Genomic DNA, 23,312 nt, shown 5'->3' on the forward strand with positions numbered 1-23,312 from the left:
AGGTCCTTCAACCCTTTAGAGAGGATGCAATATTAAAGAATATATTTCAGGTCCTGTGATGTGTTATGTTCCTAACATGGACTTAAGTCATGAGGCTGATGTGACCAAAATTGAAACTAACATGCATCTTCTTCTATTGGTTTAAAGTTACATTTTTTCCCTGGGGGATTGACACCTCTGATTTTAAGTGATGACTTGGTTTCATCTTGGGGTACGGCACTGTACAAGAAACTGGTGAAGTGCTACAGTTTCTCCCTTAAAGCAATCCTGATGATAAGTGTGAGGATGCAGTGGCTGCCCTTAGACAGTGTGCCAAGGAACTGGTTGTCATATCCAAAGATGTTTTCCTTTTTCAAGCCAGCTAGATATTTAAGTTAAATAATGGTTCCCAAATTCAGAAGAGCCTTAATCTGGCAGGACTTAATGTCCTTCCAGAAGCTGTTCTCATTTGAACAAAAACTTTGTCCCTATGATGAAGGAGACCTTGAAATATTAGCCCACTTTTTATTATATTGCTTTCATGATACAGATGCCTAGTTGAAGCTAATAATACCACATCTAAACAGACTTCCAATTCACCCAGATCCATTTTATTTACAGTTATTATCTAGTCATTGTTTATTCGTTCAGTTGCTTCTGATTCTTCGTGACTTCATGGACCAGCCCACGCCAGAGCTTCCTGTCAGTCAAGACCGCCAGCTCCCCCAGGGACGAGTCCATCACCTCTAGAATATCATCCATCCATCTTGCCCTTGGTTGGCCCCTCTTCCTTTTGCCTTCCACTCTCCCTAGCATCAGCATCTTCTCCAGGGTGTCCTGTCTTCTCATTATGTGGCCAAAGGATTTCAGTTTTGCCTTTAATATCATTCCCTCAAGTGAGCAGTCTGGCTTTATTTCCTGGAGTATGGTTTGATCTTCTTGCAGTCCAAGGCACTCTCAGAATTTTCCTCCAACGCCACAGTTCAAAAGCATTGTCCCTCTATTTGCCAGTGATCAATCAAGCTGGTTGCCATAATCCTGGTTTTTTTGAGGTTTAGCTGCAAGCCAGCTTTTGCACTTTCTTTTTTCACCTTCATCATAAGGCTCCTCAGTTCGTCTTCGCTTTCAGCCATCAAAGTGGTATCATCTGCATATCTGAGGTTGTTAATGTTTCTTCCAGTGATTTTAACTCCAGCCTTGGATTCCTCAAGTCCAGCACGTTGCATGATGTGTTCTGCATACAAGTTGAATAGGTAGGGTGAGAGTATACAGCCCTGCCGTACTCCTTTCCCAATCTTAAACCAGTCCGTTGTTCCGTGGTCTGTTCTTACTGTTGCTACTTGGTCGTTATACAGATTCTTCAGGAGGCATACAAGATGACTTGGTATCCCCATACCACTAAGAACTTGCCACAGTTTGTTATGGTCCACACAGTCAAAGGCTTTAGAATAGTCAATAAAACAGAAATAGATGTTTTTCTGAAACTCCCTGGCTTTTTCCATTATCCAGCGGATATTGGCAATTTGGTCCCTAGTTCCTCTGCCTTTTCTAAACCCAGCTTGTACATCTGGCAATTCTCACTCCATGAATTGCTGAAGTCTACCTTGCAGGATCTTGAGCATTACCTTACTGGCATGTGAAATGAGTGCCACTGTTTGATAGTTTGAACATTCTTTAGTGTTTCCCTTTTTTGGTATGGGGATATAAGTTGATTTTTTCCAATCTGATGGCCATTCTTGTGTTTTCCAAATTTGCTGGCATATAGCATGAATTACCTTGACAGCATCATCTTGCAAGATTTTGAACAGTTCAGCTGGGATGCCGTTGTCTCCTGCTGCGTTGTTATTAGCAATGCTTCTTAAGGCCCATTCAACCTCACTCTTCAGGATATCTTGCTCTAGCTCACTGACCACACCGTCAAAGCTATCCCCGATATTGTTATCCATGCTATACAGGTCTTCTGTATATTCTTGCTACCTTTTCTTGATCTCTTCTTCTTCTGTTAGGTCCTTGCCATCTTTGTTTTTGATCATACCCATTGTTGCTTGGAATTTACCTCCAGTGTTTCTAATTTTCTGGAAGAGGTCTCTTGTCCTTCCTATTCTATTGTCTTCTTCCACTTCCATGCATTGCTTGTTTAAAAATAATTCCTTATCTCTTCTGGCTAACCTCTGGAATTTTGCATTTAATTGGGCATATCTCCCCCTATCACTGTTGCCTTTTGCTTTCCTTCTTTCTTGGGCTACTTCTAGTGTCTCAGCAGACAGCCACTTCGCCTTCTTGGTTTTCTCTTTCTTTGGGATGTATTTTGTTGCCCCCTCCTGAACAATGTTGCGAACTTCTGTCCATAGTTCTTCCGGGACCCTATCTACTAAGTCCAGTCCCTTAAATCAATTCTTCACCTCCACTGCATATTCCTTAGGAATATTAGTGAGCTCATATCTAGCTGTTCTGTGGGTCTTCCCTAATCTCTTTAGTCTGATCCTAAATTGTGCAATAAGAAGTTCGTGATCTGAACTACAGTCAGCTCCAGGTCTTGTTTTTACCGACTGTATAGATGTCTGCCACCTTTGGCTGCAAAGGAAGTAGTCAATCTGATTTCGGTGTTGTCCATCTGGGGAAGTCCATGTATAAAGCCATCTCTTAGGTTGTTGGAAGAGAGTGTTTCTTATGCAGAGTGAGTTGTCTTGGCAAGATTCTATCAGCCTATGTCCTGCTTCGTTTTGTTCACCCAGGCCATGCTTACCTGTAATTCCAGGTGTCATTTGACTGCCCACCTTAGCATTCCAGTCTCCTGCGATGAAAATAACATCTCTTTTAGGCGTGTTGTCCAGTAGGTGCTGCAGATCCTGATAGAACTGCTCTACTTCAGCTTCTTCAGCATCTGTGGTTGGGGCGTATATTTGGATCACTGTGATGTTAGATGGCTTGCCCTGAATTCGAATTGAGATCATTCTATCGTTTTTTGGATTGTATCCAAGCACCGCTTTAGTCACTTTACTATTAATTATGAAGGCTACTCCATTTCTTCTGTGGTCCTCTTGTCCACAGTAGTAGATCTGGTGGTCATTTGATGTGAAGTGGCCCATTCCAGTCCATTTCAGTTCACTGACGCCCAAAATGTCTATCTTTAGTCTTGACATCTCACCAATAACCACATCCAATTTGCCCTGGCTCATAGATCTCACATTCCAGGTTCCAGTGGTGTGTTGATCCTTAGAACATCGGATTCGCCGTTCACCACCAGCACCATCGGCCGCTAGCCGTCCTTTCGGCTTTGAGCTAGCTGCGTCATCACGTCTGGGGCTAGTTGAACTCATCCTCTGTTCCTCCCCAGTAGCATTTTGACCATCTTCCGACCTGGGGGTCTCATCTTCCGATGGTATACCGACATATCTCTGGTTGTACCGATCCATTTAGTTTTCACGGCAAGAATACTGGGGTGGGTTGCCATTACCTTCCCCAGGGATCACATTTAGTCTGACCTCTCTGTCATGACCTTCCCGTCTTGGGTGACCCTTCATAGTTTAGCTCATGGCATCATTGAGGTGCTCAAGCTCCAGCACCACGACAAGGTAACGATCCTTTGCTGAAGATTATCTAGTCACTGTGATTTTATTTCTCTTAACATGGCTGAGTTTTGTTTTACTATTTGTTAAATATGCCATACTTCAACCACTTCAGTATCATAATTACTGGGTTTTACTATGCTTTTTATTTCCTGTCTCACAACTGGTTTTTTTCTTCTGCTGCTTTTGAGCTGGTCTATGACTGTAATAAAGGACTTCTACTAACTGCTGCCCTTGTCAATTTGTATCATAGTGCCAGGTCGGTAAATAGGGCATTTGCCTCTGAAGTTACTCCTGTATTAAACTCAAATAATATTAGAACAACACTATGAAAGTATAGCTCAATTAGTGTCTGCCTGCTTATACTAAATACATTGAGTCAATTGCTTGCTAATAACTGCACATCCAAAATTATGTCATACTGTAAGAATGGAATGGGACTTACTTCATTAGAACAATCTTGATTCACACTAATTTTGGCAAGTACAGCACAGCAGGCCAAAGTGTTCGGAAATGCACTGTATTCCTGGCCTTTATTTTTAACACAGAAATCTGACTCGGGGAAAGCTACAGATCCTAGCTATCAGTCATTCTTTGATCCTGCTAAAGGCTATCATGAATGACAGTTGCTGTCCTTTCTCATGCCTATTAAAGGTCTAAGCCTACAGTTGAACTCACATGTCTCAGATTCCTGCATATTGATGAAGACTAGCTGATTTCTAATGACTACTTTTTCACTTGACAAAATTATGGACTCCATCCTTGGCTCTCAACTGTGACAGATTCCATTTTTTCCTAACTTTAGTGAAGCTATACCACTGACTATCTTTATTAAGATAGATTTTTCTTACTAAAGTCAAATTCTTAGTCATCTATCTGTATTTTATAACATGGCATAAATAATTGTTCTAACATTTCTGTACTCTATGTGATAGATTAATGAATGTGCATTATGGATATACAGTAGGTTGTAATGAAAAGTTTCTCATTTTTTATGAGTTAATTTTATTTGTTAGACTTTCATTTATGAAGCCATTTGATGGCACAAATATGAAATAGATGCAGATGTGCATCAGCAGCGCATGGATAAAACTTACATGTAGATCTCCTTTGTTGATCAGAACAATCAGTTGAAAATCCTTGCTGTTTTATCATATTTAATGGTTTAAGATTTTGGCTGTGTAGTTTGGATGTCAAGCAGTATGATTATGTTTGGAACTAAGCTCTCTCTTTTTAAAAATATGAGGTACTCTTTAATAAATGAATCATGCACTATTAACCAGGTATGACATTGTTTTTTTTTCTGGCATTTAGATTGGAAGATTGGTTATTGGGCAGAATGGCATTTTATCTACTCCTGCTGTGTCATGCATTATCAGAAAGGTCAAAGCTGCTGGTGGGATTATTCTCACAGCTAGTCACTGTCCTGGAGGACCTGGAGGACAATTTGGAGTAAAGTTTAACGTTGCCAATGGAGGTAAGAGTTGTTGTGATGCAGCTTATTACAAACTCTGATTTTTTTTAAGAAAAGTGATTTGCCTGTCACATAGATTTTCTATGATTAAGTAAAATTTCAAAAATAATGTGTCTATATTCTAAGACTTCTTAGATTTAAATACAGTATTTTTAAACAATGTTTAAAAGGCTTGTAGACTTTTCCACCTGTTTTGTTTGGAGTTAAAATCTTTGAATAGACATGTTTTCATTCCTCTTGGTTCCAGGTACTAGATCAGGGATAAGCAGTGAGTTACAGTATTCATAAACACCTCTGTTGATATCTGCACAGCATCCTGTCCCATCAGATTTCATTATTTAAGATATTATTTTATTTATATAAAAATGGATATGAATCTGATATGCAGCAAAGCTTTTATCTCTGTCATTTGTTTTATTTACAAGAATGCAATGGGGTTTCACAAGTCTTTCAGGGAAGACAATAATATTGTCTGCAGCCCAGTTTGGAAGTGTACCCATCTTCTTCTCCGAAAGATAATAGATGGTAACTGGTAAAATGCATCCCGTGTGGAAAAAATGGGTGACAAGGAACATCCTCACCAGTTTTTCCTATGGTAAATGGAATGTGTTATTCTCCATGTAGAACATGGTAGCTATTTTGTGAGAGCACTGCAAGTTCTCAGAATTCTACATTTCTCCATTGGCTGCAAAATTTTGTGCATAATTGCCTTAGGTCGAGAAAATTAATGTTAATTAATATTTGCTGAGACATTAAACCCAAGGAGTTTAATCTGACTTTCCAGGAGACTGAACATCAGACACTTAGATCAGTTCTAATCTGACGGATTGCAGAGATCATGAACACATCTAATAGAACATGCATGCATTGCTAAAATATTGTTATGTTAATTTAAACCTATTGTGTGTCTCATTATAATAATATCTCAAATTTATTATGTGTTTAAGAGACTGTTTTAACCCTGTCTTTGTGGGCATATTCAAGAATTGACGCATATTGTGTTTATATTGTTTTCAGGTCCAGCTCCAGATGTTATTTCTGATAAAATTTACCAGATCAGCAAAACCCTTGAAGAATATGCCATTTGCCCTGATTTGAGAATTGATTTATCTCGTTTGGGAAGACAGGAGTTTGATCTGGAGAACAAATTCAAGCCTTTCCGGGGTATTGAATTCTTTTCCATAGGGGGGAATTTGCAATTAAAACTTAAAAACTTTCCTTTAAAAAGTTGGTGGTTGGTAGTATTTTATAACTGAAACAGGAAATCCACAATGGGAATGTGGATTTTGCCTTGTTATCCAGCTGTTTAGTTCCGGTATAACAATAATTATTAACAATTAATTATGTACCTTTACAATTTGGGATGGGCGGAGAGGTCCCTTGAGAGCTGAAGGTTTTATGTAAACTTTAGTACTGTAAAGGCTGTACCATATTAATAATGATCTTATACTGGCTGTCACTGAAATTCAACCCAGACCTCTAACTTTCTGTGTTTCCCTGGTTCTTGTTAGCTTAGTGTTCCCATTTTGGATCTTTTTCTTCAGGCATTTTACTTTTAAGCTTAAAGCACAAGTTGAAATTACAGTTTCTCATTCTACAGCCTTTGATTTACTTTGCTGAATTGATGATGGATTTTTGTGGTCATTGTGTTACTGAGCCACATAGTCATTTTATAGAGTTTTTTTAATACATGGTTTTATTCTAGACTTTTCCATATATTGTTGATACATTGTTTTGTTCTATTGTGTGCCAACAGTTTTGGAAGCAATATAGTAAGTTTTAGAAGTTATAAACCTATCTTCGCTTGTGCCCTTATCAATCTGACATTATTAAGCATACCTTGGTCTTAAGTTTTTCTCTTGCTTGCTCCTAGAATATCCAAAAAGGTGACAATAGTAGAATATTCAGAGTTGATAGTACCAGGTAGAAATTATGGCTCAGCAAAAACATTCAGTGGGACATTTTGTGAAGTAACCCTCTAAGGTAGAGTAAAGCATTGAGGGATTGTATTCTTCAAAGAAGGTCCAGGGACCTTACTATGTTGCCTGAGCATGCATGTACACGTACTTGAACAAAAGACACTTCCACTGATTCTGCTGCTGAAGTGTCGAGCTGCTTTGCTCTTTTGAATGGTTCAGACAGCCCTAACAAGAATTGTACTATGGATGTTGAGAGGTGTTCTTTGACAAAGGTGTTGGGTTGATTCCCAGAGTGTTCATGAGATAGATTTTCAGTTACTCAGTGATAAAGTTTTTGTAATAGTAATTTTTGGTGTGTACTTATAACTAAGCACAGTTCAGTGTCCTGACTTACATTTTTTGTTTGATCTTTTGTGTACAGTTGAGATAGTAGACTCTGTGGAAGTTTACCTTAATCTTCTGAGGACCATCTTTGATTTCAGTGCTATTAGAGGCTTGCTAACAGGGCCAAATCAACTTAAGATCAGAATTGATGCAATGAATGGAGGTAAGGAGCACCATTTTTAATGCAGTATGTAAATTACTGATGTTTAAAATACTGAAAATAAGATTTAAAACTCATACAGTAATTAATTACTATTCATTTTCCCCACGGCTGTTTTGGAAGGGAAATATAGGAAAAACCCATATGAAACCCGATATTGCCCCTGTGGCATGGGTGCCATAGAAACAGTGGTTCTATTGTATTGTTGATTCTACAGGGATATTTGCCATCAGTTGATTACCTCCCTTTTTATTTAAATTCCTGGGGCCCTCTGATAATTTTTATTTGCATTATCTGTTAAACAACCAAGATAAATGTATTTCTTTGAAAGTAGCAAAATTCTGCTACATTGTGTGTAAGCTTCGCCCACAAATGACTGCCAACAATTACTGATGTTAGGGGATGATTTTGCTTTGTTGTTTTACAGAATGTATTTTTACTGGTCAATGACTGAAACAGTTTTTGTCTGTCTACTCATTTATGACTTGGATCATAATCCTAAACGCATTTGCTAGAGAGTGATCCTTAATGAACACAGTGAAGTGCATGTGATTACGCTGTTAGTGTTTGTAAGTAAAGTGTTCAAAATGTCTTCCATGTCACATGATCTTGAGGGAGCTATGTCTATAGTGAGAGTGGGGCAGAGTCGGAGCGGTGCCTTAGCTTTCCTACTGAGTTAATGTTGGACATAAGAGTGAAAGGGAAAAATATTTGTTCTTTCTTCAGGTGAAAACTGAAAGATTAATTGGCCCTGGGAAAAAGCAGTCCTTGAACGTACAGGACACTTTTTGTTTCAGTTAACTCATGAAGAGTATTTATAGCTTTGTTCTTTGTACAAACTAAAGGACATCAACTATATATATGGAAATCTAACTTCCCAGAGTAAGAGCACTCCTTAAAATATAAGCTGTTTTTGGCAACTCCACATACATGTTGTTACCCCTGTGCTAAGATAATTTATTCATAGCAGTGGTATAGTTACCTGGTATGACATATTCACTTAATGGATTATTTGTTTAATACAGAAACAAAAAAACCCCCTTCAAATGTGGCAAAAATAACTGGGACAAACATGACAGGTGAAAAATACATTATTTATTTACACACACACACACACACACACATTTTTGCCCACAAACTGGCCTCTTCAAGGCAATTTCACAAATGCCAATAGTAGGTTTTAAAATAATTAATTACTGTCTGTTAAATATGGCAAGTGTGTTTATAGCACAATGAAGTTGTCGAAATGCATACTTCTGTTAAATTCTTATATGCAAAGTGATATCACATTTCAATCATTGCTTGTTTTTCCGATTCCATTTAAGAAAAATGCTGTTCAATCCCCCCCCCCCATCCCCACAAAACCATATTATAATTGCATTTAGATACATGACCTCATAACATCTAATACCGTCAACAATTAGCTAAGGGGATATTTTCAAAGCTCCAGAAAATTCTTTGCAGAAGTGGGAAAAAATCTGCCTCTTCCTTTAATTATGCTGGACTTTAGAATATTTAGGTGGAACAACATTCTTTTTTTTTAAAATCAGTTTCCTTTCATTTCTTGAGGCCATTCCTTTCACTGCTCAAAAATACAACTACTGTATTTCAGTGTGACTACCTGCCATAAAATGTCCATCAGTAGAATATCTGACCTGATTTGATATTACACAGCTATTTCTTAAGCACTCTTGTGGGTTTCCCCCATATAAAGTTTGTTATTTATTAATATATACTAGGTGGTATATATTGCTGCCCTGCATTCTCACTGGTTTTAAAAAATAGCTGGATATATTTCGCTTGGGAATTTCCAGAGTACAAATTAATCCAGAACCAAACTCTCTTCAAATTAATCACCATGCTAATATGTTTGGTTTTGATAGATGCTTTTTGATATACATAGCTGAACTGGGATGGGTAGTCATGGGCTGCATTTGGTTATGGCCTCCATGTGAGCCCACAGTGTGTCACCAAATTGTGCGGCTGAAATCAGTAACTGCCAATTTAGATTTTCTACTTCTGTAGCAGTATGGAGTGAAATAAAGAACAATATACTGTAAGTGCAGTAAGCAACTGTGACATATCAGACATTTGTTTCACTTCCCAAAAGTACCCCTAAAACTGGACCAAAAATGGCTCTTCCCACGCAGTGAATTTACTGTATTCCTTCCGCAGTAATTGTAGAACAATAAAATGAAAGAGTTGCCTATTCATGTGCTTAATGCTGTACCTGTTCTGTTTTCATTGATTTATTGATTACAGTTTGGCTTTACTATAATTTGCTGCTGTACATTGCTCTGTGCTCTGGAGTGATACATGTCTGCATATTCCTTGAATTCTTTGGTAATCAATAGATCTTTCATAGCCTTCATCTTTTTAAAGCAGATACCATGTGCAGATGACCAAATATGCATATAAGTAGAAAGAGTCATTTTTGTAAAGTTTGCTTGGTACCCTGTTTAATTGAGAGTAATATGATACCCTGTTGAATGCAAATTGATTCCATTTTTTTAAATATATGAAGGGCGTTCATTCTGAATATTTATTTGAAAATGGTCTTTAAATTGAAGGCAAATCCCTTTTGCAGTGATGGGCCCCTATGTCCGGAGAATCCTGTGTGATGAATTAGGAGCTCCTGCTAATTCTGCAGTTGACTGTGTCCCTCTGGAAGATTTTGGTGGTCAGTACCCTGATCCGAACCTGACGTATGCAACTTCTTTGCTGGAAGCAATGAAAGGAGGAGAGTATGGATTTGGAGCGGCATTTGATGCTGATGGAGTAGGTTTTGGGGAAACTAAATTCATAGCTGAAAGTGGCTTACAGCTCTCCAGGGAAAGGGCTTTCACATAGATTTTAGGCTTTTATTTAAACATAGAAGAAATCAGTAATTTAGTTTATCAGTTATATACTTTAAAATTCCCTTAAATTTTGAATGACTCAACAATGTTGAACCACTATTGTTCAATGCTAAAATTTTTAAAGTTTCAAAATATATCATTTGGTTGCTTACATAGGATCAACCATGGATTTTCCATGGTTGATCCTATGTAAGTTCATAAGCTATATATTTATAGCTTAGTTCATAAGCTATAGTTCATAAGGTATATATTCAACAAAAATAGATTTTCCCACAAAGATGCATGCACCTCTGTGGTAGTATTACAAGTGCTTGGCAGTTGGAATTAGAAAACTGGTTGAAGTGTATAACTGAACCTAGCCATGGGACCACCACCGCACCGCACCGCACCTCACTTTCAATTTCTTTTCTTTTTGCATTATTCATAGTTATTGCCAATATAATCTCCAGTATTTTCTAGAACACTGAACTGGAAGGCTTTTTTTCATTTTAATCAACAAGCAACATATGAAGAAACCAGTGTAAATAATACTTGGGAGGCACATTTTTAACTCCTTTGTTTAGGGGATGCAGAACTTTTTTTACCAAGTATTGCGTGACCATTTTAGGAAACTTAGTATTGGATTTGATATTTCCAGTTGAATTCAATTATTTCTCTTATCATAACATACTAGTTGTTGATCTTTCCTTTGCTGAACAGATTGTGGGAGAACAATTCCTGCCTGGTAGTGAAAGATTTATAGAGCAAAATAGTTGAAAGTTTTCACAGTTCAGTTCTTTCTAAAATAAAGAAAACAGTTGATGGTATTATGCTTTGTTATAAGACACAAGAAAGAATCTAAAGTTCAGAATTGATTTTGCAGTTCTCAGTGAAGCAGTATTGATAAAATATACCTCCTTGCTGCTTAAATAGTCTTCTTTCCTTCCTTCCTTCCTTTCCACTTTAATCAAGCTTAATGTAAGGAAAAAATGTTACTATTCCTCAAGACGTAGTGTGTTTCCAGGAGAAAAAGAAGCAGTATAAGACTTTGGAGTCAAAAGCTTATATTTTTTCATAATCTATTCAACCAAATATGTAAATCTCTATGGGATTTACATTGAGCCATGTATCTGAGTACCATGAAACAGACTAAAGCCAAATAAAAATTTTGGGACCTCCTTCCTAGACTGCAAATGGAAGAATGAGAGAATCCAACTATTTTTGCAGAAGTACTGCAGATGTTCTCCCCTCTCTTCTCCCTACCTAATATATTTTATTTTCTCTTTCAGGACCGTTACATGATTCTAGGTCAAAATGGATTTTTTGTTAACCCTTCCGATTCTCTGGCCATTATTGCAGCAAATCTCCATTGCATTCCGTATTTTCGTCATATGGCTGTGCGAGGGTTTGGTAGGAGTATGCCCACCAGCACTGCATTGGACAGGTAGGAGACAAAGATTCATTGGTATCATTATATATCTGGACAAGGATAGGGAATTCACTGCTATATTCAACTTCCAACCCCTTGGTTGCAATTCTTACAACCTCCAGAAATTCTGCAGCTAAATTTCAGCAGCAAACCACCAAGACATGATTTCCCTCATATTTTATTTTCCCTTAGTTTAGGGTGGTAATAAAACAACAGTTACATAAACAGTTGTCCTAATGCACCCAAAACATGGCAAAATATTCTTCCAATCTATCTCTCAAAATAGCCCCACCCACTTGGGGGGGTGTCACTACCCTCCCTTTGGGGTCTTTGACTGCTTCCTATTTTTTTTCCTTAATCTTCTTTTTACGAAGTGCAGTTCCCAGTTGTTAAGGAAGTCACCTACGTAACTGAAATAAGTGAGATGAATTTGTTAATTACTAGAATGCCTCCCAGAGCACTAATGCTGTGCTAATCAGAGTGGTAAGTTCAGGAAGAGGTTATGAGGTATTCAAACAGGATTCTGAACATGGATTGGTATGTGTCCATATTTTAAACATGAAACTTGTGGTTTGGTATAATAAATAGTGCTATTTACTAGCAACTGCGGGAAATGCTAAATAATGAAGAATCCAACAGGGCTAAAATGCATTAGATACATTACTTGCTATTATTCAGAGGGCCAATCGTTACTTTTGATTTATTGCTTATATGAAATTTACAGACATGCTGAGTTTAGCCTGAGTGAAATTTATTTTTACAGGTAGTTCTTGTTTAGCAACTGCAATTGGGACTGGCAAGTCGGTTGCTAAGTGACACGGTTGCTAAGTGGAAAATCTTGTGACTGCAACTGTGCTTACAATTTTACTTCAGCTTTCCTTTGCTTTACAGCATCAGAAGGATATGACCCCAAACAGCTGGGCGAACCCAAATGGCAGGGGAGGTTTCTGGAATTCAACTCATGAGGAAGCCGGGTAAAAGGGAAAATCTTATAGCCCCTTTCCCCCCACTCCCCTGCCCTTTGGAATGCTCACCCCGGTGCTGGGATAATTAGCAAGAAGGGAATTAATGTTTGTATGTACATTCAATGGAGAGAAAAGGAAGGGATTACAAGAGAGTAAGCAGGCACACAATGTGGAATACACATCTGAAGGAATGTGCTGGCATTGGCTGTTTGCCCAGCATGCTCCCAGCTCCCAGCCCCAAGCTAGTAATGCAGATCAGCATCAACTGTGATGAGCAAGGGAATATTTGCTTATTCCACCCAGGGTTATAGGTTAGTGGGTTTTTCATTATTTTGATTTAAACTGATAGTTCTTCTAAAAGTACTGCTACAGCATTCTAGGTTGTCTTCAGAATAAAGCACCAGTCACTAAATACAAATATGTGTTATTTTAAAAATAAAATATAAGCCCTTCTCCATCTTAGTCTTTTCAGCAGAAGTAGCTTTGTTACGAATTCTGAAGCTATCCTTATTTGATTCATTGTATAAGCAATTTCTGTCATGGAAGTGCTGCTGCCATTATTTTGGTTCACCAGAAGGCCAACCTGCAAGCACTTGAGAGCACATTTCAACACCTTCAGTGAACATTGTCTAGTTGTACAACAACGGTATTTGTGTGTGCCAGATGTAGCTATAGCACTTCTGTCTGCTTGGAGGTAAAGTTTCCCTTTCAAGTGTTTGGGGGTGTTGAATGAAAAAAGACTAGGTAAGGAAAATGGTGTATATAAATCAATTCCACTGTATCAGTTAAATCATGTTGTTAACATAGTTTGTCCAAGGAGAATTGGAGAAGGAAACAATTCTTTTCAACTAAGTTATGAAGTATTTCTTCTGTAAACACTGTCTTTCAGATATACTGGAAGGGCTAAATTGCCTTTCCATGTTGCCTACTGTAATGCTTTTCATGTTACAACTTCCTCAGTTTTAAACCTTTCACTATTCTCTCTCTCTCTCTTGCTGATGTATATGTTTAATGTAATTCAAAAATGGAAGCCTGACTGCTTTCTAAAATCTGATTTAGAATTTTAGAAGATGTGGTGCTGTATGTTAATTAGAGATTTGACTGGGTGAGCCATTTAGTAGCCTGTCCAAAGTTTCATAATTGCAGCATGTAAGGGCAAGGGCATTCCATCATGCCGTGGTTACAACAATCATATTTCTTATGTGTAAAAGATTTCTTCCTTAGGAGGTCAGTTTTCTGCCAAGCACATTATGACTATGCAATTTCAGCCAAGAACTCTCTGTAGAGAGCAATTTGACATAAATATCTGTCAAAACTGAGAGTTAATATTTGGAGAATGTAGCTGCTTTTGGATACAAAAAATTCATAATTTTCTCCTTGGTATTGGGTTCTCAGAGAGCCAGTTTGGTATAGTGGTTAAGATTCCAGGCTAGAAATTGGGAGACTGTGAGTTCTAGTCCCACCTTATGGACAAAGCCAGTTGGGTGACCTTGGGCCAGTCACTGTCTCTCAGCCCCAGGAAGGAAGCAGTGGCAAACCACTTCTGAAAAAAAAGCTTGCCAAGAAAACTTCAGGGACTAGTCCAGGCAATGGCCAGGAGTCAAAATTGGGTTCTCATATTAATTCATAAAATCTAAAAACTAACCTGTAGAGTACTTGATCTCCCCGAATTTTCTCAGAGATGCACAGACTAGCAACAGCATTCTCTCTTCCATTATATATTTTTTCTCATTTTACAAAAAAAGGTACTGAATTTAATGTGTGAAATTCTCCACACACTTTCAGTGATGGAGAAACTGGGTCTCAGGTAAGAATAGAAAATAGAAATGCTTGAATATAACAAAAATGGCAAAATTCTTATTAGGGGATTTTTCTTATAGCTATCTAAAATGTCACAAAATAATGTGCAAGCTTTTGAATTATCTGTAATGATTGCCTTATCCCAAGAAGTCAGTCTCACCAGAGTTTAGTGAATAAAACTGATTTATTGAAAGGATAGTATGCAAATGCGAAGAAAGCTGTAATGAATAAGGATGGCGAGCAGGGGGCTCCCATCCAGACTGTCAAGCGCATGCGTAGCACTGATGAATTGTTCAGCCATTCAAAGAGACACAGATCGGGACCGCCTTAACCCTTGGGGGTTATATGTCTGGGTTTTCCCCACGCTTCTTCAGTTTGTTAGGATTCCTGTTAAGTACTAGCAATAAATATTAGAGACCAGTTCCTTGTCTCAGTGTGTTTCCTGGTTGTTAGGACAAAAGCTGAGAATAAGCAAAAGCGCACCAAATACAAACAAAAAACCCTCGCCTCCAAGCCGATCCTGCCCCCCCACCCCCACATCGCAACCACCCCCTCCCAGCATCGGCAAGCGTCACACATCTGCCTGGGAAAGTAACCTTGAATACATGTCATAACCCAAACACACATTCCTTCAGGGTAACAGAAAGATAACAGCCTGGCAGGGCTGGAATTCCCCACCCCGCAGGTGATCAGAAACATGACATGCGAAACGTTACGATGTATGCAAACCATTGGAACGATGAACATGACATACCGCCCCCCTTAAAGAAAGGAAATGACATCACGGAGCAGGCTTAGTGGGATAAGCAGCGTGGAAATGGGTAACTAGAATAGGGGAGTGAACATCGTGGGCAGCAACCCACTCAGGATGAGGGAAATGTTTCCAGCGAACCAGGTATTGTAAGACAGAACGACATCGTCGGGAATCCAGGATTTCTCGAACTTCAAAGTGTTGTTGACCATCAATCATGATAGGTGCAGGGGGTGGGGGTTGTGGATGCCAGCGGGCTGATTCGTGGAAAGGCTTAAGCAGGCTGCAATGAAAGACAGGGTGTAAGAGTTTAAGATTTGCAGGCAAATCTAATTTAAAAGTAACAGGATTAATTTGAGCAACAATAGGAAGAGGGCCAATAAACTTAGGTGCCAACTTTTTTGACGGTTGCGTAGACTTGATAAATTTGGTGGAAAGATACACCTTATCACCCACTTGGAAAGGTGGCGAGGTGGATTGTTTGGAATCGGCATGTCGTTTGTAAGTGGCTTGAGCATCAGCAAGCGCCTGTTGTATTGTTGGCCAGGCAGCTGCCAGACGTGTAGCCCAATCAGCAGGTGAAGATGGGGGGGAGGCTGGCTGAGGCAGTTCTGGGATCGGGACAAAGTCACGGCCAAAAACGGTATGGAATGGTACCTGGCCAGTGCTTTGATGAACAGCATTGTTGTAGACAACTTCTGCAAATGGTAGGAGGTCGACCCAATCATCTTGCTGATAATTGACAAAAGCACGCAGATATTGTTCAAGGGTAGAATTGACCGCCTCCGTATTTCCGTCAGTCTCTGGATGCGACGCAGTTGACAATGCTTGGTTAGTACCCAGTAATTTCATAAATTCCCGCCAAAACTTGGACATGAATTGTGTACCTCTGTCCGTCACCAAGCGGGCGGGGCATCCGTGAATTTTGTACATGTGTACAATGAAGAGGCGGGCCAGCTGTTGTGCAGATGGGATGGAGGTACATGGGATGAAATGGGCTTGTTTAGAGAAAAAATCTTTCACAACCCAAATGACAGTTTTCCTCTGGCTAGGAGGTAAATCAACAATGAAGTCCATAGAGATCTCCTCCCAAGGGCGGGAAGGATTAGCCACTGGTTGTAACAAGCCCTGGGCCTTTCCCACTTTCCGTTTGGAAGCAGCACATACTGGGCAGGAATTGACGTATTCTTTGATGTCGCACCGGAGCATTGGCCACCAGAATTGTCATCTAACCAGATGAAGGGTTTTACCAAACCCAAAATGTCCAGCCATTCTGTCATCATGGGATCGTGACAGAATGGTTTTGCGCAACGTCTCAGGTACATAGAGACGATTATGCTTCCATGCAAAATCTTGTTTAAAAGTAACCTCGTTGAGGTTCGCTTGCAACCAAGTGTCAGTTTTCAGCTCGGAAAGAAATTGTTGTTGCAAGTCTGAGGGAACAGGCAAGCGAGGTGAAACTGAAGCGTCTGTGCGCTGCGCTCGGGTTTGGCTGCGAGTCACAGCTGCCAGACTCATTTGGGGTTCTGTCCAGAGAGTTCCTACTAGATCTGGCACTGTACTGGCATCCTGAGGCTGGCGCGAAAGTGCATCAGCCAGGAAGTTGGTTTTTCCAGGTATAAATTTCAGTTTAAAGTCAAAACGACTAAAGAATTGAGCCCACCTAATTTGTTTTGGGCTCAGTTTACGAGAGGCAGTCAGTGCCTCCAGGTTTTTATGATCAGTCCAAACTTCGAACGGGTGGGTAGCCCCCTCTAATAAGTGACGCCAGCTTTCCAAAGCAGCTTTGACAGCAAAAGCCTCTTTCTCCCAAACGTGCCATCTCCTTTCTGTCTCTGAAAATTTATGGGAGAGGTAAGCACATGGCTTTAACTGTCCGAGATTGTCCCTTTGCATTAACAGAGCTCCAATTGAGAAATCAGAAGCGTCCACCTGTACCACAAATGGTTTGTCAGGATCAGGATGCTGCAGAATGGGTTTGGACGTAAACAGCTGTTTAAGGGTCTGAAAAGCCCTCTGGCATGCCGGTGTCCATTTTAGCAGCGCTCCTGGATTTTTCACCCTCCGTGTGTCCCCCAAACCTTTAGTTTTGAGTAACTACGTGAGGGGTAGCGCAATTTCCGCGAACCCCTGGATGAAGGGCCGATAAAAATTCGCGAATCCAAGGAGACTTTGGAGCTGCTTACGCGTGCGTGGCGGCTCCCATGCCAAAATGGCTTCAATTTTAGCGGGATCCATTTCAATTCCCTTATTGGAAATCCTATAGCCCAGATAATCAATTTGCGACTTATGAAATGCACATCTTGACAGTTTAGCATACAATTCTGCCTTTCTCAGTTTGCTCAGAACTTGTCTGACTAGATATGTATGTTCCTCCATCGTTTCAGTATATATTAAGACATCATCTAAATATACCAATACCTCTTTAAATAGGTGGTCATGCAAGACCTCATTGATAAGTTGCATAAAAATCCCTGGCACCCCCGCCAATCCAAATGGTAGTACTTTATATTGAAAAGCACCCAAAGGACAATTAAACGCAGTTTTCCATTCATCCCTGTCCTGTATGCGGATACGGAAATATGCCTCCCTCAAGTCCAGTTTAGAGAATATTTTCCCCTTTGCCAGATGTGTTAGCATGTCCTTTATCAGGGGCAAAGGATATTTATTTAATATCGATACTGCATTGAGCCCACGGAAATCTGTACACAGTCTCAAAGTGCCATCCTTCTTTGGTTGAAACAGTACAGGTGCGCCTACTGGAGAGCTGGCGGGTTCAATGAAACCCCTAGCTAGATTTTTGTCCAGAATACTTCAAAAGGCTATTCATTCATTTACATACAGTTTAATACGTAATATTTGGGGGAATGGTCCAAAAATGCTCCAGGCTAAAATATTGGTGTCCATCTATCAGCTTCATTTTCTGAATGTCTCTTCACTTCATAAAAATCCAGAGAAATTCTTAGAAGAAAAAATGGTAGGCTTCTGGAGGTCAGATTTCACTAGATTTCAAGTGATCTAAGCCATCTGGAAAAGGAAAAAGTGACTAACCGCATTGTTACTGCTTAGTAAACAGAATAATGGTGGATGGCTGGAATTTATTTGGGGGAAAGTGGGGCCAATGTAGTGGAAGTAGGAAATTAGGGCTAAAATGATAAGGACTATGAAAAACAATGAAATGAGCTACTCGCTCCAAAGCAGCAAAGTACAATGGAGAAAATGAGGAAATCTGTGTACTCTAGATGATTTGGTTCACACATCATCTACAGTACGCAGCTGAAACCTAGATAAGTTACAAAACAGTAACTCTATTTGTTCTGTTTTGTAAATGATTATTTTAATTGTATGTGTAAATCCAACCATTATAGCTTATTCAACAAGACACAATGAGACGGGTGGTGGCAAAATTTGAAGAATAAAATTAAATAAATAAATAAAATCAACCGTGGCTTTGCATTGTGTGTGAACTCTGCCATTATGTCTTGAGGGAGATTGTGTGTGAGGGAGATAGAGACAGAAAGAGGGAGAGGGAGACAGAGAGACCAAGTGTGTCTCCTGTTAGGCAGTTGGATGATTCTTACAAAGAGAAAAAAACTAAGTCACAGGTAAGTAGATTTTGCACTCTGGGAATGTGGAACAAGTGAGAAAGGTTTGGCAGTGGTATTGAATATGAGAGGAAGAAACCTTTGCGTTCAAAGAACTTCTTTTGTATCGGGGCACAGAATCTATGCCTGCCTTACGTTGAGGTTCTTGGGCAAATGTCTTGTGAACAGGAAGTTTGCACTCATAGTAATAGCCGTTTTGCAAATGAGAAAGAGCATAGAGAAATGATTTCACTGGATAAGTTTAGAGAAACACTGACAAAACAAACAAACATGATTTCACTATTAGGCCTATAAATTGAGGAGAAATCTAGCAGATGGAAAATAACATGCATTTGCCTGTTATGCTACTCCAGCATCAAATTAAGACAAATAAAATAATAGATCTTTTAAGGATCAAATACACCATAAATGTGAATATGATGGGACAAGCACTAAATATAGTTAAAACATGTGACTTGTTTCAGACTGAATTGCTAATATATTTGTTCTGGAATTAAAATTTTGTAGGAACAGAACATTTCCATCAGATTGGGAGTTAATTACAAGAGTGGACATTCAGAAGAACAGAAATTAGCTGTCTTTAAAGACATTAAGACAAGGACTTTCAGTCTGGTTTAAGTTTTAGCTTCACACTCAAGCTAAAGATAGCAGCGACAAGATTAGCTGTGCTCTCAACCACTTCAAATAGAAAAAAATCACCCAAAGTTCAGAAATGTATAAATAGATGGCATTAATAAATTGTAACACACTGTAATTTTTTTTAAAAAGCAAAGGAATTACTTTTGTACATAATTTTTTTACATTAAATCTATATACTTTTGTTGTTACCAGTATATTGGTGAAAGCCTTTGAGCAAGCATCTTTAGAATCAAGATATCTTCAACAAAAGTGTTGGTTTAGGTAGGTTTGTGTTACTTTATCTGTCTGGTAGTGAGAGAAAGAGGAGCTGATAAAATTGTTAGACCACTTATAGGGAAAACATGAGACCATGTCATTCATTACGTGTGAGGTTTGAGTCTGATCCTGACTCCGAAAACGAAACGTCTTGAGCCAGAAGGGGAAAATGAAACTTATCCGGAGGGAATTGGGGAAATTGAAACCAGGAGTGGCTCAGCAGAGCAGGAGAAATCGGAGACGCTGATTGGACAAACTTCAGAAGGAGGTTTGAATCCTCCAATCAGTGCTCCAGAGAGAAGAGCAGAGAAGTGCACGAAGCAAAAGGCAGCCCGATTGGCTGCAGAGGAAAAAACAGCGCAGAAAGGATCGCTTAAAAAGGCACATGCGCCAAAAGCAAGCTGCTGGAAACAACTGATCCTTCGAGCTCACAGCATCTGTGGAAGGGTCCTTACCAGAGTCAGGAGCCTTGCCTGCACCCAACACGGAAGCAGAGCCAGCTCCTCCTGCCGTCACAGACCTGCTTCCTTCACACGCCACTCCAGTCAAGCCTAGTCTTGCTGTTCCAGCCAAGTCCAGCCTTGCTTCCAGTTTCAAGCTTTGCCTTGCCGTTCTAGCCAAGTCCTGCCTCGTCTCCAGATCTGAGCCTTGCCTTGATGCTCCAGTCGAGCCTTGCCTCGCCTCTGTTGTCGAGCCTAGTCTAGCCTCCATGCCAAACCCAATACTCGTGCCTCAAGCCTCCTCCTTGCCATGCATTCCAGCTACACCAGGTCTTGCTGCCTCATTGAGAGGATTAGCTGAGTTCTGCCTTGCTGTCTTGCCATGATCTCCTTCTACTTCTGAGTCTGCAGCCTTGCCTTGTTATCCTCCACTGCCTGGGTGGACTTGATTGAACTGCACTGTCTATTCTGAGGACTTTCGTTGTTGTAAATAGTTATTTGTAAATAAAGAATTTAATAGTAATTCTGCCTGGCCATCTCATAGTCTGAACAGGACATTATGGAAGTGAGAATAAGAGTAATTTCCCATACTTGAACGTTCTAATGAAGCAAGGTAACGATTGATATCCAAACCATGAAGTGTGTAGAAAGACGGCACAGACCATTAGCTAAATGCTGCGTCACATCACTACCCTCAATAATAAAGGTATCGTCTTAGGTTACTAAATGAATAGGTCTAAGAACATAAGTGATGCAACTACCAAACAAAGGAAATTCGAACTGAAAGAGTATAATGCTGTTCTAAGTAATGGATGCACTATAAAGGATACAGCTAAAGCAAGAAAAATACCATAATGACCAAATAAGGATTATGGAAAGCATTATGCTTTCCATACATCCAGTTATGACAAATAGGATGAAAAAAATACTGTAAAAAATGGTATAGGAGTAACATTTTGGACTATAGATACAACAGTTGTCCCCAATAAGGATAAACTCGCAAAATGAAGAACTAGAGGGCTGTATAAAATACATTCTCAGTATAGGGGAGTTATATTGAACAAATGTGACATTTTGTAGGATGTAGAATGAAAGCACAAGGAAGGAAGATTAGGCGTATAAACATAGAACAGGGATGAAATCATAATATAAACCCGGAGAATGTCAGCATCCTAGCACTGAGAAAGTAGCAAGTATTTTCTCAGAATTATTACAGAGGCAACAGAAACTTACACATCCAAATAATTTAAACAGAAAAAAATATAAACTCTTGTCTACGTGGCAGATAGTGATAGGCCATGTGCATTCTGTTCCATTAATCATGGGCAATATGTAAGGACGTGATATTACCAAGTTAGATTTCAGGTCTGGCCTGAAGAAACTGGCAGAGTGATTAGCAAAACATTAGGACACATTCATCGTCTCACACAGTGTTACCTGAAAATTTACAAGGAGGCTTGAAAACCTACGCTGTGTGATGAAATATAAACTTCATTCATTGTTCTTTTTCTTTTAAGAACTTGTAGTTTATATAAGAAGTTTTTTAAAAATTGGGATGTTTTCTAATGGAGATTGGCCAAGCCCCTATTAATTTCCATGCTCTGTCAGGTTAATGGGAAGCCATACTCTGACTCCCTGTCCCCTTCCTGCACAGCTGGTTAACTATGGTTGGTGGTCCTTCTGTGGTTAAATGGGCTATGTGAGTACAGAATAATTTCCATTTCTGGTGAGCATTTGAAACCACTAACTAACTGTATTTAAAATGCTAGTTATTATGCTATGCCGTAATAGCTTGCTAATATTTAAAATACTTAGGTTTTGCAATACTGTACGTTTTTAAAGGGGGAGAATCTGAATGAAGTAGTTGGTCCTTAGGCTCATGTTTCAAAGACAAGAAAATAAATTGCCTTAACATGACACCAAAATACTTGACAATACAATGCCACTGTATTACAGTATGCAGAATATAATAATCTGAATCAGTATGGTCAAGTCCTACATATTACTACCAACCACCTAATAAATAAGTATTACACAGTGAGTGAAATAGTAGGGATGTGTTGGTACTATGCATGTGTTGTAGTTGGCACTACAAACTATTTTGTTTGTTGCCTACTCTGGTAAGGCAATTTTTATAGTAATTTTTTCCCATAGGTTTTTAAAGTTAAAAATCCATTGGAAAAATTTGTGACTAGCTAGACACTCTGGTGAGACAGCGAGGATAAGGAGCTTACTTCATTATACGTAAGAGATGGTTGAGAAATTACTGTTCTTTCCTTTTACTTGATCACACAACATTCTGGGGCTATGTAGCCAGTCCAGGAAGTACTGCCTGGGTTGTATTTCTATGATGACCTCTCTGCCACTGTGGGTTGAACAGGGCATTTCAAAATAATTGGGTAGAAGAAATAAAATCTGTTCAGCAACCTAGGCATACTTAATAAAGTGCAGATCCTTACCTCCCAACTGATTTCTGAATATTTACCAGGAAAAAAAAAACCTGATCTAGCTGGACGTTTGTTCTGCTAGATGTCATGCTGCTGTAGAAGTAGAATATCTAAAAATAATCCTTGGTATATTCCAATACTATAAGAACATATCTGAAGAGGGAAATTATTTTCTTCAGTATCATGACCTAGCTACCTCTAACCTTTACTGAGTTCAGATTTCAGCATCAAAATACCTAGTGTTGATTAGGGCTTTAGTTTTGTTGCTGGAAAGTAAACACATACTTAATTTAAAAGTACTTTACTTCCTATGTAGTTTTCATTGCAATGTCCACACAGGTGTTAAATAGAAATATTGCTATTGATCAACATACCAAGATAGATGAACCAGCTTCTTGGTTTAAGTAACAAGTTATCTCAGCCTAGATAAAAAAACATTTTTTTTAAAAATATACAAATGATATCTATAATAATATTAAACTACTATTAAAAGATAACATCATAGAAACTTATCCCAGTACAAATTAAGAAGCCCTTCCAAATTTAAGTCAAGATCTCATAGAGTCTTGAAAATCAAAGACACAAAGGAAAACATCTTTATATTTAGCAAGGAAAAAAATTGTATGTCTACCTGGTTCATATAACATGACAAGCCATTT

General features: G+C 39.0%; 1 protein-coding gene across 1 annotated transcript in view; it reads left to right on the top strand.

The window, feature by feature from the left end:
• The window catches only part of PGM5 (phosphoglucomutase 5), a 63,355-nt gene that overhangs the window by 9,687 nt on the left and 30,356 nt on the right, over nt 1-23,312 (top strand). Inside the window, exons 2-6 of the mRNA XM_063295109.1 lie at nt 4,863-5,025; nt 6,040-6,186; nt 7,363-7,488; nt 10,073-10,263; nt 11,612-11,766. Coding sequence (XP_063151179.1) covers nt 4,863-5,025; nt 6,040-6,186; nt 7,363-7,488; nt 10,073-10,263; nt 11,612-11,766 — 782 coding nt within the window. The remainder of the gene's footprint in view (nt 1-4,862; nt 5,026-6,039; nt 6,187-7,362; nt 7,489-10,072; nt 10,264-11,611; nt 11,767-23,312) is intronic.

Source organism: Candoia aspera, chromosome 2 (genome assembly GCF_035149785.1).
Source record: "Candoia aspera isolate rCanAsp1 chromosome 2, rCanAsp1.hap2, whole genome shotgun sequence".
NCBI classification, from domain to species: domain Eukaryota; kingdom Metazoa; phylum Chordata; class Lepidosauria; order Squamata; family Boidae; genus Candoia; species Candoia aspera.